Raw genomic sequence first — 16,870 nt, 5'->3', positions numbered from 1 at the left:
CCCACTGATGTGTGCAGGAAAATGTGTAAACTAAACTGTGACTGTGAGATGAGATACTTGTACAATGTAGATCCTACACTGTACGTAAACTGCATGACACTCGGATTCCATGGACGTTGGTAAGCATCACAGACATAACTGCCAAATCATATGGATAGAGAAACAGAGAAGAGGGAGTCATGAGATGAGGGTTGATGCATGAAAGAAGAGGTGTCTTCAGGTTATGAGATGATGAGACTGTTTTAAAGGCTCTAGGGATTCAGGGGTCAGAGGTCAAGTGGCCCAATATGGTCAGTTTTTCTCCTTTTTTTTAATAATCTTCTGATGTCTTTCTCCCATGAAAACCTTCTTGGAGCATCAGTCAGCTGTGAAAGGGAAATGTGGGATCAATGACAGATGTTGCCTCTTTCCAGACAGACCTGTGCGTGCCATTGAGACGGGTATTTTCAGAGGCGGAGATGCAAGGTCCAGGGATCTCAAACGCCTTGAGAAAAGTGTGACATCATTTGGCCAGTGGTGTGGGGAAACCGAGAGAAATAATGAGAGAGAAATGGAGAACTTGAGAAATGTGTGAATATCTTGGAATGCCTGTTATGAAATCTTGTGCTAATGAGGGAAATCTTAACGTTGTGGCTGGCCAGATAATGCAGTAAACCATTCCTGCCCCCCCCCCCCCCTTTCCCCAATTTGGTGGAAGCCATAAATATCTAATAATACATTATTATCTCTCAAGGGAGGATCTTCTCCAGGCTTGCAGAGAAGACTTTGTGCCAGCTGTCACTTAAAAATATTGAATCACAGAATGTAAACAAACATTAGAATATGTAAGGGATTTAAGCCATCCCTTTAGAACTGTACAATAAGCGGCTGAGTGGTGGCTTTCCACTTTCATCCCAGACTAGTGATTATAACTTGACTGATTTTCACAAATTCAAACAAGGATTTGAGTCTGAATGAAGTGACTCTTAGACAGAAGGTCAGAGTTAAAGGCATTTTATTGTTTCCTGTCGTTTAAAAAAACATACGGCAGGGCTGCACACTTTGTGATATGCGCTATACATATACGGCGTATTATTATTATTAACCATTTTTTTTTTCTACTGGTCTGACCTATCCCTGTAGGACCAAAAGATACCCAGTTTTCCATTTTTTACTGGTCCAAACTTAAAATCTACTGGCCCTTCAAGTTCATGTAATTCTTGTGTTGACTTAATTGACACTGATTAATTCAGTGCTTATTTATGTTGTTATAGGGAAATTTGTCACTCAGTTGCAATTAAAAACGTAATGATAATAATCTTTTTTTTTTTTTTTTCTACTGTCCCCGACAATGTTATTTTTCTTTACCGGTCATGTCGGGCCAGTAAATTTGGCAATTCCTGAAAGGCTACTGGCCTGACAGTGATTTTTGCCGATCTGGGACTGTTGGACCGGTGCCAGTTGATATTATTAACAGTGTGTATTGTTTCTGTGAAGATGTGAAAGCCATAGTGACAACTGTGGAAATATGAAAATAAGTTTCATCGTGCAGTCTTTAGGTTGGGGTAGCTTGTGTGATGGTAGTTTCAATTAAAGCAGTGTATTTTGTTGTTGTTGTAAATGTTGGCTTCAACTAAGTTTAGTACTCAGTAGGGGATGCATGATAGACATGATCTTGTGGTTGAAGTGGTGGTTCCTGTTTGCTTGGCTTAGTGCAGAGGATTTGCTGGTGGATGTGATGCTCTACATTCGGGTGCTGTTCTCAGTCAAACCAGCCCTTATTGATTGGACTTTGTCGGACAGCATTTTTACCTGTTATTTTTGTTGTTGTTAATGCAAAGTGCACCTGAAATGAATCAAACTGCAAAGAGTCATTCAAAAAAAAAAAATGGAACGACTTTGTCTGTATAATTGTTCATGATATCTATGACCTCCCCTGTCACCAGTTTCTTTCACTAATCTTTTGCTGCTTTCAGAGTTTCGGCATGGAAAACCTCCGGACGGACCACTGCCCCCACTGCCCATTCCAGCTCCTCTCGGGGACACGCCGTCACCCAGCTGCAATAAGCAGATAATGCGTGCACATCGGAAAACAGACCGAACAGTAGCTAGACCGCCATCGCGGTCAAACTCTCACCCCCACATTGTGTCGTACCCGCAGGTGGCGGACTCGCCTTCGCCGGAGCTGCACACGCCCCGGAGCCAGCGGACGCAAAGTGTGCCTGACCTCATCGCTGCCGACCCCTCTCTCGACGTCAGCCCCATGAGGCAGCCCGAGCCGCACCTGCGGCAGCCGCACAGCACCTCTCCCCCACCGCCGCACGAGCCGCACATACCTGTGAGGGCGCCCTCGCTGGCTTCGCATCACGACGTACTCTCAGCGACACCCTCACCTGTCAATACAGTACTCTTGAGCTCGCCCTCGCTAAGGGGCGTGGACTCTCTCTCGCAGCAAACCACGGACCTCTCGCAGGAGCTCTCTATCCAAGTGTCCCAAGAGGAGGAGGAGGCACTTGTGAACAGGACAGAGCCCTCTATTGACACAAACTATGCAGCTTGCGGGGATACTGTGGAAGTTGTGTTAGCGTCACCGCCTGTCCAGACAATGCCGGTGCCGTTTACTGCAGCCGAGAGCCTTTCTACTTCAATTTCAACGGTTTGTATTAAGCATGTGTGTGGTGTAAGGAATGTTTTTTACATAAGAAACAGATGTGTAATTGTGTAATATTACCACTGCACAATATGTAACGAGCATACAGAAATTTCAAACAAGACAAGTATCCATTTATGCCTTTTGAGTGAGATGCGGAGTGAAAATACTTCGTAGCTGTGTTGTATCTTGTCTGAAGATGTGGAGAATAAATGCAAAGGAAACACAGAATGTAACAAATGTCAGTTGTGTTGATGCTATGATTAAAGACAGATTAAAGACAGAGTTCATCTAGCATGATGTATCGGTACTCTTTTACTGCAAGTTTTGCTGCAGTAGAGCTGGCAGTATGGGCCTGCTTTCTCCAAAATGGTTTGAATTTAGATAATGGTATTATTATCAGGCAGACATCACTTACGGTATAGCTGGAGTGCAAACAGACAGCTCGCCTGTACAATACATGTGCCAAGCTAGCCTGGAGAGTGAATCGGTGTGAATGCTGTTCATGCATGCACATGCATACAGTGTACGAATCTAGACGACACTGCATAGGCTTCCAAAATCCTCGATCTACCATTCCTTTACGTAATTTATCAATAACATTTCTTGTGGCTGTCTATCAGAAAGTAAATGTTAATTTGTACCATATCTGACAGTTTCATGGACTTTTTGAAACCAATTATGATAGAAAAGTAGATAATTTCATCTAAAAAATTTGCCGATTGTGCACTGATCGCTATATTTTTTTAACTCCAGCCACCACTAAATACTCGATGTCTGACCGTGAGAATAAAACCCAAGTGAGGTCGTGATATAGGTTCTGACCTTCTCCTCTCATTTAGGCTATTGCCTTTATAGATAGTGAGTGGCTCAAGGCTTGCTCATGATTGTGACGAATGTTGTGTTTAAAGCCTTAGGATTAGAGTCGGGGGTAGATTCCAACAAGATTCCAGAAACCAGGGGGAAAAAATGATTCTAAACAGAAGCAGTTTTCTTGAATTCAAACAGTCAACCAGTAACCAACATGCATGTGTTTTATATGGGGTGTAAGTCTCCTTAATTGAGTAGAAGTCTTCCCCAGACAAAGAAGAATAAAGATGTTATTTTGTTAAATTCTATATGCCATGCAATGTTGGCATAACATTGCATTACAACAAAGAAAGGGGGGGGGGGGAGGAGAGAGAAGAGGTTGGCATATACATGAAAGTCTGCACAGAGCAAGTGCCCGAACACCTACATTAATTTCAAAACTTGGGGCTCCAGCAGTGTTGAATCTGTTAAACGTGATGTCTGTTGTGCTTCTCTTGGCCGAGATTCTTGGGTGGGAAATTGATATAGTGTGCATGGCTGTTGATTTTGGTTTTGTGCCCTGGCTCCAGCAGCCATTCTAGGATTTCTGATGGGTATTCGATCGGCATTATTCATACATGAAGTATATTCCCCAAGGTTGAAAACAAAAGAAGAGGAAGAAGAAGAAGTAAAAGAATAAGGAAAAGATAAACAGATTTTGTCATGTACAGACTGTGTTAAGACTCCCTTGTACTCAAATTGTGATATACATTCATGTAGCTGGAGTAAAAAATGTGACAAAATTTCAAAGAGGGTTGCAGCTGATGGAAAGGCATATTTTTATTGGGAGTCAACTCTGATATTCCCAGACACCTGGAAAGCACAGTGTTGCATGAAGCCGTAAGAAATGTAAATATTATGCTAGTACTCTGATATTCCTGGAATTTTTTGAGGCATCTTCTTGTTACTTCTGTCAGAAGAATGATGTTTATTAGACAAAAATGTCTATTAAATGTTACTTATTACCAAGGAGGTTCAAGAGAATGGAGTCACAACCGTCTTATTTCCTTTGCTAGATGTTTGATGCCACCGCTCAAAATTATATGAGGCATGTGCCAAACAGGGTCTGCCACACAGATAGTAAGACAATTGACTCGTGTCTCATTGCATAATCACCTGCCACTTTCTAAGGAAGATATGTCTTTGTGATGGTAATTACTTTTCGCCATCCCTTCTTATAAAAGGTAGATGGTACAGACACGAGGATGCGCGAATAGAAATTGCACCCAAAAAAAATGCTGAAATAAAGATGAAAATTACTCGACTGGGCATACCCGGGCACTAATCTGATATATCCATCAATAAAGAATTATACTTGAAGATTGTTGCATATTATTAGTTTCATTTGTGGAAATTAAGTGGAAAAGTGATAAAACCAGCTTTCCAGGATGGTACAGTTTTAAACATTTTCACATGATACAGCTCTGATTTATACTTTTGCGCAAATTTCTGGATGGGATTGACTTTTATTTTACATGTTTATCATTATAAAGTGAAATTTCATTTCATTTAATGAATGAATAAGCAAAATATGGCCAACATTATGTTAACGTTCAAAATAAATCTTCCAGTTGCTCAGCAAGACGGCGGCGTCGAACATTGATCATCAAAGGCACAAATGCACCTGTGAAATTCTTTTGTACATCAATAGAAATCTGACAACTGTTTGAATAATTACAGCCAGTTGGAACTCCAACTCTTAAACCTCCTTGTTATCACCATCCAAGACAGTGTTGTCTTAGAGAGTTTCTTTGATTAGGATAAAAATCATAATGTGTAATAGATTGCTACTGTGCATTTTAACTCTGGAACCCTCCTCTGGAGATATGTTTCTTTCATTAGGATATACTTGTTTGGGGCTTTTGGTTGCCATGGTAGCATGAACTTTCCCATTTTTTGTTGGCGGGCAAGTGCCATCTCATCCCCGGGAACCTGCCACCTTTAAGAACTGCCATTGTGGTGCCTAATCCGGAGCCATTTGCCAGCAGACCAGAAGTTAATCAAATGATTGACCCATGGGGCAGTTCACAAGTCATGCACTGTTTCCTCGCTATTGCGATCAAATTACGCTGGCTGCATTCATTACATGCTAATGCGCCGTTCAGAGTCGTGCATTGACACTCAATGTAGTTTGTCAAAACTGACACACCAGACATGGTACACATGTGTACATGTATACACATTATTCCGCTGCCGAGCAGGCTCGATCATTTGACTTGTCAGTAGTACACTAGTATAAGACGACAAAAATGATGAGTTTGTTTCTCAATGAATGGACGATAGTGCATTGTTATTTACACGTGTTTATTCTTTCATATGATGTCATTAATGCAGCCCAATTGTTAGGGACAATTGCAAATCTGCTTTCATGGTATGATGTTAGTCACAAAGAGATATTGAGTCATCTCCTTAAAGGTGTCTTATTCCATGGCACAGAGCAGAGTAAGCAGCTTTTTTTTTTTCTAGTTCTTTCTTTTCAAGTGCCTCTTCTGAAGTTAGCATTTTATTCTATCTTCATTCTGCACTCCATGTCAGACTTGAAACTCAAAGTATGATATCTTTCGTCCCATCGTGGCTCTTACTACTGCACAGTCTGGATTTGGTTTCATTCAATATACCGGTACATTCAAGATTTTATATAAAGAACTCATTCCCCCTCTCCCTCACCCCTCCTTCTCCCCCACCCCTCCTTCCTCCCCACCCCTTTGGTCTCTTATATTGTATGATCTCTTACACAAACGATCTTAAACTTGTGATCAAGCAGACCCCATTTTGCAAGCAGCCATTAATTTTTATGTGTGCCACTAGATGATGTCTGGCCTCATCCTCCCCTCTATTTTCACACGTACATTGTAGTACAGTGTAAGGCTCCTTTTTATACCCCCGCCAAACGAAGTTTGAAGGGGGTATATAGGAATCAGCGGGCGGTCGGGCGGTCGGGCGGTCGGGCGGTCGGGCGGTCGGGCGGTCGGTCCGTTGCAAATCTTGCGTCGCGAACTACTTCCTCGGTTTTCAACCGATTCCCATAAAACTTGGCACAGATGTGTGCCTTGGGTTGTAGATGTGCAAGACGTATTTTTTGACAGTACCCAAAAGTACGTTGCCATGGTAACGGCATATTATGGACAAAAATGGGTACAAATCTTGCGTCGCGAACTCCTCCCACAGTTTTTGATCAATTTTTATGAAATTAGGTACAGATGTTCATCTGAATATGTTAATGTGCAAGACACATATTTCCGCAGTGGCAAAAAGTGCGTTGCCATGGTAACGGCATGTTATTGGTAAAATATAGGGCAAAATGCTTCATGGCAAAACTGCTTCATCAGTGTTCTTCCAATTCTCATGGAATTCATATTGAATGTTTGTCTTAGGATATAGGTCAGCATGACACATTTCTTGACAGTGACAAAAAGTATGTTGCCATGGTAACAGCTCACATATTATGAGCCAAAATGATGGAAAATTTTGTGTTGCAAACTACTTCCTCAGTTTTTACCCAATTTCCATGAAACTTGGTACAGATGTGTGCCTTTGGTTGTAGATGTGCAAGATGCATTTTTCGACAGTACCCGAAAGTACGTTGCCATGGTAACGGCATATTAATGGCAGAAGATCAAGGAAAGATTTTCGGATTTAACTACTTCCTCAGTTTTTTGACCAAAGCTTATGAAATGTTGTTTTGACCAAAGCTTATGAAATGTTGTTAGGCGGGGGTATAACCAGTCGCTGTAGCGACATTTCTAGTTTTTTCTGTGGGCCGGATGTTGCGTGCACGCACTCCTAAGCCCAAGCATTAAAGACGCTAGGACAGATAAACATCCTATCACGCTATTAACCAAAGGTGTATCTCAAGAACAATGTTTGATGGTAATGACATTTGATAGACTAGGAGGTTATTGCTCGTTTATCCTTTAAAAAAGGGTTCCTGTATGCTGTCACATGGCTGCTAGGCTCTAGAGCAGAGTAAACAATGTTCGTGAAGTCATGTTGAAGGAAGAAAGAAGTAAGGAAAGTTCTTGCATATCCACGTGTGTATTTATGCAAAATATTATTTTGCATAAATGTGTTGATGCTTGTCTTACACTTGACTGGACTACTGTTTTACAGTACCCGAGACACATTGCTAGAATATTTTGATTACGTCAGTGGTAGCAGATCACAATTAACGTGATGTACGTTGTGTGCAATAGTTTTAAGAGAGACAATCATCGTGTACATTGTAGCATGCTACCTTTAGGGAATTATGCTGCAATAAAACCTAGCAAATGAATCTTTGGTGAAGGTTGTGAAACCCATGTCACTCTTGGTTCAAATGTCCAAAATTGGAATAAACCAATGAATAGTAATTTTGTTTAGCATAATTATGTTTTCACTGTATTCAGGAATGATTTTTACTGTTTCGTTTACACAATGTATACTATTATATACATTATATAAACTATATTTGCATGATCAGATGTGTATTATATGCCATATTGTATAAATTATATGTTTGATGAAATGAATCTTGGATAGATTCTTTAAAGAAGTGATTTATTAGAACGACCCATCTCTGTCCATAGATTATCAGCAGTGAAAATATTGTCACTTCCAAAAAGTAAAACTTAAGAGTAAGAGTATAACTATGAGCTGCATTATGTATGATATATATCACACATAGCTGCTCTGTTGATGCAGTTTTTAAATGTGATGTACATGTAACATTGCCTTGTCATATGGAGTGATTAAGGTCACTACAGGCATATTTTGATAGTTGATACAGGGTATCTATATTTGGGAGGTTTCCCCGCCTGCAAAAGGCCATGTGATGTGATTTGGTGAGTGAGGATGATTTTAGACTTGTTACAAAAATTCAAATCTAGTATCCAGTCTACTATATTATGTGTGTATCGGTATGTAATATTTCATTATGAGCTGCGCAATTGAGAAGACTACTTTGCAGCAAGCAGCTTGACGTGCAATTTTGCATGGAGATTTAAAAGAATTATTGAGTTTCATTGGTGTACACATTTGAAAACAATTTGTAAATTAACATAATATTTCTCAATTTTTTTTTTCTTTGTCCCCTTGCCTCCCCCCATAGTCGCATATCATCCCACTAGCCGTTGGTGACAGCGTGCCGCGAGTTACGCTAGAGAAGCTCTCAGCAGACCAGACGGGTCTTGTCTGCATCAGCCACTCCAGTGCTGGCTACACCCCAATCCAGGCGTGCCCACCGGTATCCAGCACCCCAACGAATCCCACCCCGACTCCGCCCCCTGCCCCGTCATTATCCCCCGCCCAAGCTGCCACCCCAAAGTCGTCCAGCAAGAAGAAGAAGGCCAACACCGTCAAGTCGGACAAGAATGTACCTTGCAAAGGTGAGAGTTATCACGGACATTTACAGGTCCAGGGCCCTGTTTCATAAAGCTGTTCGTAAAGTTACCAAACAACTTTCAAGCGACTGGTAATCAGTTCTGATGTGCTATACTTATCAGAATTTCCTTAATTCAGCACAAGAACTGATCACCAGTCGCTCAAAAGTTGTTCGTAACTTTACGATCAGCTTTATGAAACACCCCCCCCCCCCCAACAACCGGAAATTTTCTTTCGTTATCAAACTTTTGTTATAGTCGAACATCTAAAGTATACAAAGATATATAGGCGATAATTTTGGCACCTGAAATTTTACTTCGTGGTATTCAAAATTTCATTATAACTGTGTTTGTCACAATGGGAGTGCACTGTATCTGGTCACGCCGGGCAAGAGCTTTGGCATTGTTATATGACAGATCTGTATACTTTTTCGTAAAACAAATATATCACTATTATTTTCATCAAAAATATTTCTGCCGACTCCACAAAAAGACATCATTTTTGCAGTCATTTGCCATGTTGACACTCTCTAACTATGTATGATAAAAGGCAATCAATTTGTAGAACAATTTATCACTTGCCCCTGCGTGCACCCAGTCACAACTATTGTGTGTGCATGCACAAGAATATAACTAGTCTGTAAGTTATACATGCATGTGTGCAGCTAATGCTTTACTGTCATTAATACAGTTTGGGTTTTTAATGTAGGACCAAATGAACAAAACGGCAACAGTACAAGGTTTATATACCACAACAAATATTTGCTTCACTCATTGAAACTAGGTTCAATTCCAAAATACTTTGCGATATCAAACTGAACCACTGGCATACTGATAGATGCTTGAATTTGTTTATTCTCTTATAGCTTACTGTTGTCAACATTTTCACACATTTGTTAGGATTTGCCACATGACTAAAGATCACTTGTTGTAGACACTGTTATCCCTGTGATAGTTATTATTATACATAGCAAGGATTTTTCACTAGAGTGGTCTGCTGTTTGCAAGAACTGGTGAAGGAGAAAAAAAGCACCAGAGCTGAAAAGTGCATCAGTAAAGGAAAATCACTCAAGCATGTGTTCACTGCTGCTTGCCCACCAAATTCAGGTTTCTCTGTGTGTGATCATATGCGGCATATATATATATTTTTTTTTGCATTGTGTCTGTTTGTATGCGTGAATTGGGGACTTACAATTATGGGGAATACCAGGCTTATTCCACGTATAGCCTGCCCGCAAATCGTGTCCATGCTACAGTGGCTCAGCGAGAATGTTGCTCCAGTGACTACTCTTGTGTAGTGGAAGTGGATGCGTATTTGTTCGCACCACCGATTCAACATTTTGCCTTGTAATATTAGGCCATGGTGCTCCTAGTGTTCATATGTTACTACTTCTTTGTAAGGCATGGTGTGCAGATTTTTTGTAGTAACTTTAAATGATTCAATATCCATGGAGGAATACTGTAAAAGTGGATATTTTTCTAGTGTGAGTAAGTTTTCTTGCTGGGGCTGGTAAGATAAATTGTGCATGTTTTTGATTCTGCAAAATCAAAACATAAAATAGTGTTTATGTGTAGCAGAAAAATTTTCGTGCTTTTATTTTTGTGCTAGTTTTTTCTTGTTTGAAATATACAAAAATTTCCACTTTTACTCTACTGCATATTTTGTTTCTTGTTAGTTTCATGATGAATTGCAATGCTGTAAATGCCTTGAGGACACTCTGAAAAATCTACTAAGCTGTGGCTGTCCTAGAATAGGACGTGGAATATATGCTGCTTTCTTTTGGCGCAAAGTTGCCTAACATTGCGAATGTTTCCAGACATAATTTTTACTCAGTCTACGGAGTACTCTACTTCCAGTCTTTATGGAAATTGACTGCTGTAAAAGCAGTTATTTTCACGTACAGATATTTTTTTGCAAATGAGGTCACAGACAGGGTGAGATGTTAATTTCAAGATTTGATACCAAAGCTGTTGCAAGTGTACAGAGATAACTGACTAGTACAAACCCTTGCTTGTGGCAATATTTTTGTGTGTTGTTAACTTTGCAACCCAACAGTGATCCAGAAAAATTACACCCTCGCAAAAATAAAAGTTTTTACAGTATGTCTTCAATGTCAAACACTGCTTTACTAAAAAGATGCCTTTCAGAAGACAAACAATGTGAAGTTACAGACATCAAAACAGAACAAATTTTGTAAGATTAGACAATGTATACATTTAAGATAGATCTCTGAAGGGGGATACAAAGACATTTAAATGCCATCTCTTGCAAATAAACAAAATTTTACAAAGGGCTCAGAATAGATCTGTATACGATCATGTTGGAAAGAGGGAATTTTTCATGCAGTGTTAGGGCTGAAAAAGAAAGCAAGAACTGATTGCATGTAGCAGCAGCCTAAGACTCACATACAGAAACACCGTGACCTGATTTTGTTGTTCTGGGGATTGAAGTTATGATTTTGAATAATGTGCTAGTACAGTATTTATTTACTCTTTTGAGGGGGAAGTCAGACGGTAAATTGAAATGGAGTGCTTTTCATGCACTTACACTGTGACAGAAGCTTCAACTGTGAAGTAAGTTTTTTTGTCGCATCATCTGTAATGACAGTTTTATAATGATGACTGCAGTGTGTGAGTGATTCTCATGTTGGTCTGCAAAAAACACTGGTGTTGTGTCGCGTCTTTCGGGTCATGGATGAAAATTTCTCGGAAAACAAACCGGAAACCAACCGACATTCCTCACGTAGCTTTTGTCTTCTCTCGGCATCTTGAAATAATAAGGAAACGATGGCTGAGAATAGCTCTTTTATGTCTGTATCAAGGTCATGCAGGAACAATGAACAAGGTAGCTACCAGGGAATACGTGATGCCATTCTGTCAGGCGGGATAAAGCTAGTATGTGGAAAGTGTGGAGAGACATTGTTAAAGGGACAACTCAATCAGTGTTATGATGCCTTGGAGCAGAGTGTTGTTCACTTGCTCGACAGTTTGGGATTGAATGAGATTCATCTGAAAGTTCAGTTAGCTACCTTGTTGTATTTTTTTTGTCAGCATCAGTGTCGCTCAGAATCGGGAAGGGGTCGCTACACGTCTCTGAACGCTCGCATGCTTTTTGTCTTGAAGGGTTTGCAACATTCTTGACATATCTTTGGGTTTTGTGAGTACAATTTGAATGATGGGACAAAGGCTCCCAGGTTACCAAAGGAAATAACTGCAAGGTCTTGATGGGGGTGTTTGAAGTGAGTAAAAAAAAAAAAGGAAAGTAGTGTGCGAAAGTTAGTAAAGTAGTAGGCCTATAGTTGACTTTGAGTGTCCCTGAAAAGGACTAGAGAGAAAATAAGGGCTATGGCTCACTAGTCATCTAGCTGAGGTGCAGTTTAGTTTGATATTTAGATTGCTTTTTATGAATTCTTTCAGGGTTTGTTGATTTTGTTAAAAAAAAAAGGGAAGAGCAGAAATTGAGAAAAGCGATAATGGAAAAAAAAATCCTATATACAATAAACCTGGTATTCTGATAGCCAAAACTGGCATGTTTCATTGGACAAACAGCCATTAGAGCAGAGATTATTGTATCCTGGGTTTCAGGCCCTGTGCTACATGTACATACGTTGTATGGCCATTCTATTATGATATGATTGCGCTTCACCAATATACCACGAATGAGCAGTTATAGTGTTATTGTTCATTTGTGTCACATTGCAAACTATCGGCAGCGAAACAAAAGACAATGTATGCACAGTTTGCCTTTTTTTTTCCAGCTGAATCAATGAACTTTGATATTGACCTCAATTTTGTATTCGTGTCAAGTTTGTTGTTTCCATGACAAAATATAATTTTAATGCAATGTAATATTTTGGGGAAAAATATTGCGGGTCTTTTTTTTTTCCTGTTGAAAGGAAAATTTAGAAAAGAGTGCTGTTGAAAATTTTTTTTGTATTTCTTCAACAACTGTAGACTTTAAAGGATCTATTTTTTTCATCAGTATGTAGCTTTGTATCAAGGATTGATTATTGTTAGACACTTGACCTTTCTTTTAAGGTTGCCAGTTTACATAAAATTTATTTCCGAGAATAATGCTCCAACTAAACATAGTTCTGCCCATCAAACCTGTATTCTTTGATTGAGTCTTTCATGGCAAAACTTAATCTGCCAGTGAGAAAGTGCAATATAAATGTGAAAAGCCATTTCCTCCTTTAGTACCAGAGCATGCATGGCAGTAGGGCACTGGAGGTCATTGACCCCAGCGTGACATGGGACTGTCTCACAATAATCGACTTACCATGCATGCGTTGCTGCACAGTGGCAGAGCGTCTCTGATGGATTGGAGAATGGCTCGGTCCGAGTGTCAGTCTCGTAGGGAGCAATTGTTCCCACTAATGAATAACTTCCTCTACTGGTGGCTGTGGCTTATATACTGGTTGTCCAACACAGATCATTTGCTGTTAGTGGCATTTGTGGGAGCTCAGACCTACGTGCAGTGCACGGTGCATCATGTCACATGTATGGGTTGGAATTAGTTTTAAATCTGTATTGATGTTGAGGTGAGGATGACATTTTGTAAGATAACTGTAAACCATTATTAAATAGCAGTTGCAGCATACATGTAGATTGTGCCATCTAAGCATTAGGAATACCTTTAAAAAAAGAGAGAAAAAAAAAGGTATGTGGTCATTTCCATATTGATACTATGTGTATGATGGTCTGTTTTGATCATGTAGCCATAGTTGTCGTTTACCCAGTGCAGCTATGATGGACTACCCACAAGCAGCTATGTTAACTGACTTGATTATCCCACTGATAATTTCATTATCTTTCATCAATATTTGGTCAGTTCTCAGCATGCAGCTCCATCACCCAACACTGTTCTATGTGCTTTCAAATCTCGAAAAGTGGCAATTTATAACAAAATGAATTTCCATCAAGAAATGACTACCTAAATCATTTTCTGCTATGCTTTGTAGTTTTGTTTTATAAAGACCAGAGTTTGCATACTCAACCTGTTCCGTACGGGAATCTGGTGGCTTGCCTATTAAGTCTATGGGCATTTCAGAATTCAGTATGGAACAGGTTAATATTAGCTTCACAACCAAAGCATTGAAGCAAATCAATTATGTACCGGTATATGATTCTGATGTCATACCCGGGTTGAGTTGTTTTTGAATGCATGTTTATTATGCCCAACATACCATGCCATATACACTGTATCATAGCGGTTCTAATTCTTATCGTATTGGGACTTCTCAACAATTTTGCTGGTGTCTAAATTCATAATCGTGGAGTATGGAGTGTGTATGGAGAAACATACATGTGCATGTCACATTCATATTGGTATCAGACTTGATATTTTCATGTGTTTTGAAATTCACAAAAAGCACCCAACTTGCATAATTCACCAAAAAAAAAAAAAAAAAAACCACCCAAATATATGATGTGTACAGTATTCTTTGGTACAGAACTGTAGTGTGATGCTTTGTCAAGGGACACACCAAAAAATTAAAAAAAATAAAAAAAAATAAAAAATCACCAACATTACATGTGTCAGGTGCACTGTGGGCAAGTATAAATTCTATAAAATCTAAAGCAGGTACATTAAGATTGTGCTTTACTGTCAGAAGCTTGCCGGCATGCTGGTGTAACATCTTAAACCTTGTATGCTTTCATTTGAGACCTCTTAGAGAGTGGATGCACCAAATATATTACCTGCAGTTTAGCATTTTGCAGAACTTGTCAACAGAAAGACATCAAATATGTGCATCTTGGTGAGATTTAGATTTGCAGGAGACTGCCTGAAGACTGCAACGTAAGAAGTTCGACATCTCTCAGTCCCACACTTATGCATCTGCGTGGGCATGTTTGAGTGGATAGCCTGAGGCAACATTATCTCATTAAATTTGACATCTGCAATGATGTCTGTGGTGCACAGAATCCAGAATTTGCAAGAATGCACTTTGTTTTAAAATGTCATCCCATTATGAAAATGATGATGGGGCTCTTTGATAGATGCCTACACTTTATAAAGTGCAAATTTTTATGAGCAGCAATGGTAATTGCAGTATTTTTAATCACTGAACATATGTCGTGTAAGTGATTGAATATGAGGGTACCTTGTTTTCCATTGGTTGATGAACCATGAACCTGTTCAGGATTAGTATCCAAGTGCACTCCCAACAAGCTTCTGTGAAATGTACCATATGTGAAACTAAAATCCTAAGTCAATGGCCACAATAAGTGGATAAAAATCTGTGTTTGCAAATAAATTATGGATTTGCCATTGATGTATTGAGCTGGGATGCAACTTTGAAGTACAAATTGTACTATTGTTACTTCTCCCAACACAACTACTTGAAAAAGGGGGGAAAAAATATAAAAGTGCAACATACCGTATGTCCCCAAAAAATTACAACGGGACCTTCCGCAATGATAACTTTAAAAATAGTGAATCAATCCAAATACAATTTCAGGGTACAAAACTATAACTCATTGCCCATGTCTTACAGAAAATCCCATTCGATTTGCTTCAATGGTCAAAGAGAGATGAGGAATTTTGTAGAGCATGTCAGGAATCTCTTCCCTCCAAGTTCTGTCTATTGTGTTCACACACAAGAGCATCCAAGTGCTAAACTTGGAAGAATCAGACTCATGACATGCTTTACAACAATCCACATTTCTCTGTGACCGCTTAACCAAATTGAATGGGGTTTTCTGCAAAATAGAGCTAAGATGTTATATTTCAAGACCCTGAAGTAACATTTAGACAATCTAATCATATTGGGTGTTATCAATGCGAAAATCTGATTGTAATTTTTTTTGGGACATACTGTACATGTATGCGTGCTTGCAGGGTTGTATTCTCTGTGTGCGAACTTGCTTTGATGACAGTGTTACTTCCTGAAACATACGACTCTAAATAGCCTCAGCGTCCATGCTTTATACCTTGGGGTGATTTCTATACATGAAGTATCCAGAAGGAGCATCTAGTGGTCATTATTTCTCAGATGGCCGGATATTTGACAAACTATTAGTTAATGCCCATATGATGGATAGTTACTATCAAAGGTCATTGGGGGAACTGAAAGTGTGTGTAGATGACTTCCCTATGGGTGTAATGGTGCTTGCTCATGAATAGCTACTGCCATGTGGGCTAATGCACAGCACTGCCCGCCGCTGTCTGTGGCCAGTTAGAGCTATTTCAGTCTGAATTTAGTTAGCCTGAAGCACATACATTTTATTAGATGGATTGTCTGTCGAAACACGTTCTCTCGACAGCCTCATTACGGACATGACATATATGGTCATATTATTCATATTTCTGCATGACACTCTTGTACATCTACTGGTATGATGCTGCTTTGTGGTTTGCATTTACAGAAGATGCAATTGTCTGACTTGAAGAAAAAGAAAGATCTACAATTTGTGAGAGAAAAAAAAAGAAAAGAAAAGAAAATGGTACCCTTTGAAGAGAAAAAGAAAAGGAAAATGTGGGTCCAATCCACACTACAACAGTTAATGATTGTACATAAGAACAGGAATACAGTCTGATGTAAAGTTTGTATGTATACCAATTATTGGTTCCATGTGTGGATAATGTATATTCATTTTCGAAAAAACAATAGTGTGTGAAAATCCAGACTGCCATGTGTCTGCATTCAGGCTAAACCTAAATGTACATATTGCAACCATCATATCATTTGACGTCATATCATATTAATGTATGTGGTATCAACCTTGACTTCATTATATATTTTTTTCCCCCTCTGACAGATCGACGATATGACCCAGACAAACATTGCGGTGTATGGAGTGATGAACATTCAAGACATTGTACGAGGTCCCTCACGTGCAAGGTCAGCCATTTTGTCTCGTTCAGCCTCTTCAGACTGAGAGATGCTCTCTTCTTCTTTTTTCCATAGTATACATGATATACACAGTTGGAAGTTGAAAGTTTATTTTTGTTTCTACAGGTGCAAAGTCACAATCTCAGTTAGATCAGTGATACTGAAAGTACAGAATGAAGATATTACCACAGTAGCAGCAC

At 39.4% G+C, this 16,870-nt stretch overlaps 1 protein-coding gene across 1 annotated transcript in view; it reads left to right on the top strand.

Moving 5' to 3' along the window:
• LOC139724883 (uncharacterized) overlaps positions 1-16,870 on the top strand; it is a 71,151-nt gene that overhangs the window by 42,474 nt on the left and 11,807 nt on the right. Inside the window, exons 4-6 of the mRNA XM_071636005.1 lie at positions 1,956-2,635; positions 8,565-8,841; positions 16,597-16,679. Of these exons, the coding sequence (XP_071492106.1) occupies positions 1,956-2,635; positions 8,565-8,841; positions 16,597-16,679 (1,040 nt within the window). The remainder of the gene's footprint in view (positions 1-1,955; positions 2,636-8,564; positions 8,842-16,596; positions 16,680-16,870) is intronic.

The sequence above is a fragment of the Diadema antillarum genome, unplaced genomic scaffold, assembly GCF_040938485.1.
Source record: "Diadema antillarum isolate AM-2024a unplaced genomic scaffold, OU_Dant_1.0 seq00000002_RagTag, whole genome shotgun sequence".
Taxonomy (NCBI): Eukaryota; Metazoa; Echinodermata; class Echinoidea; order Diadematoida; family Diadematidae; genus Diadema; species Diadema antillarum.
The sequence above is the reverse complement of the archived record's forward strand: the minus strand, read 5'-3'. Positions and strand labels throughout refer to the sequence as shown.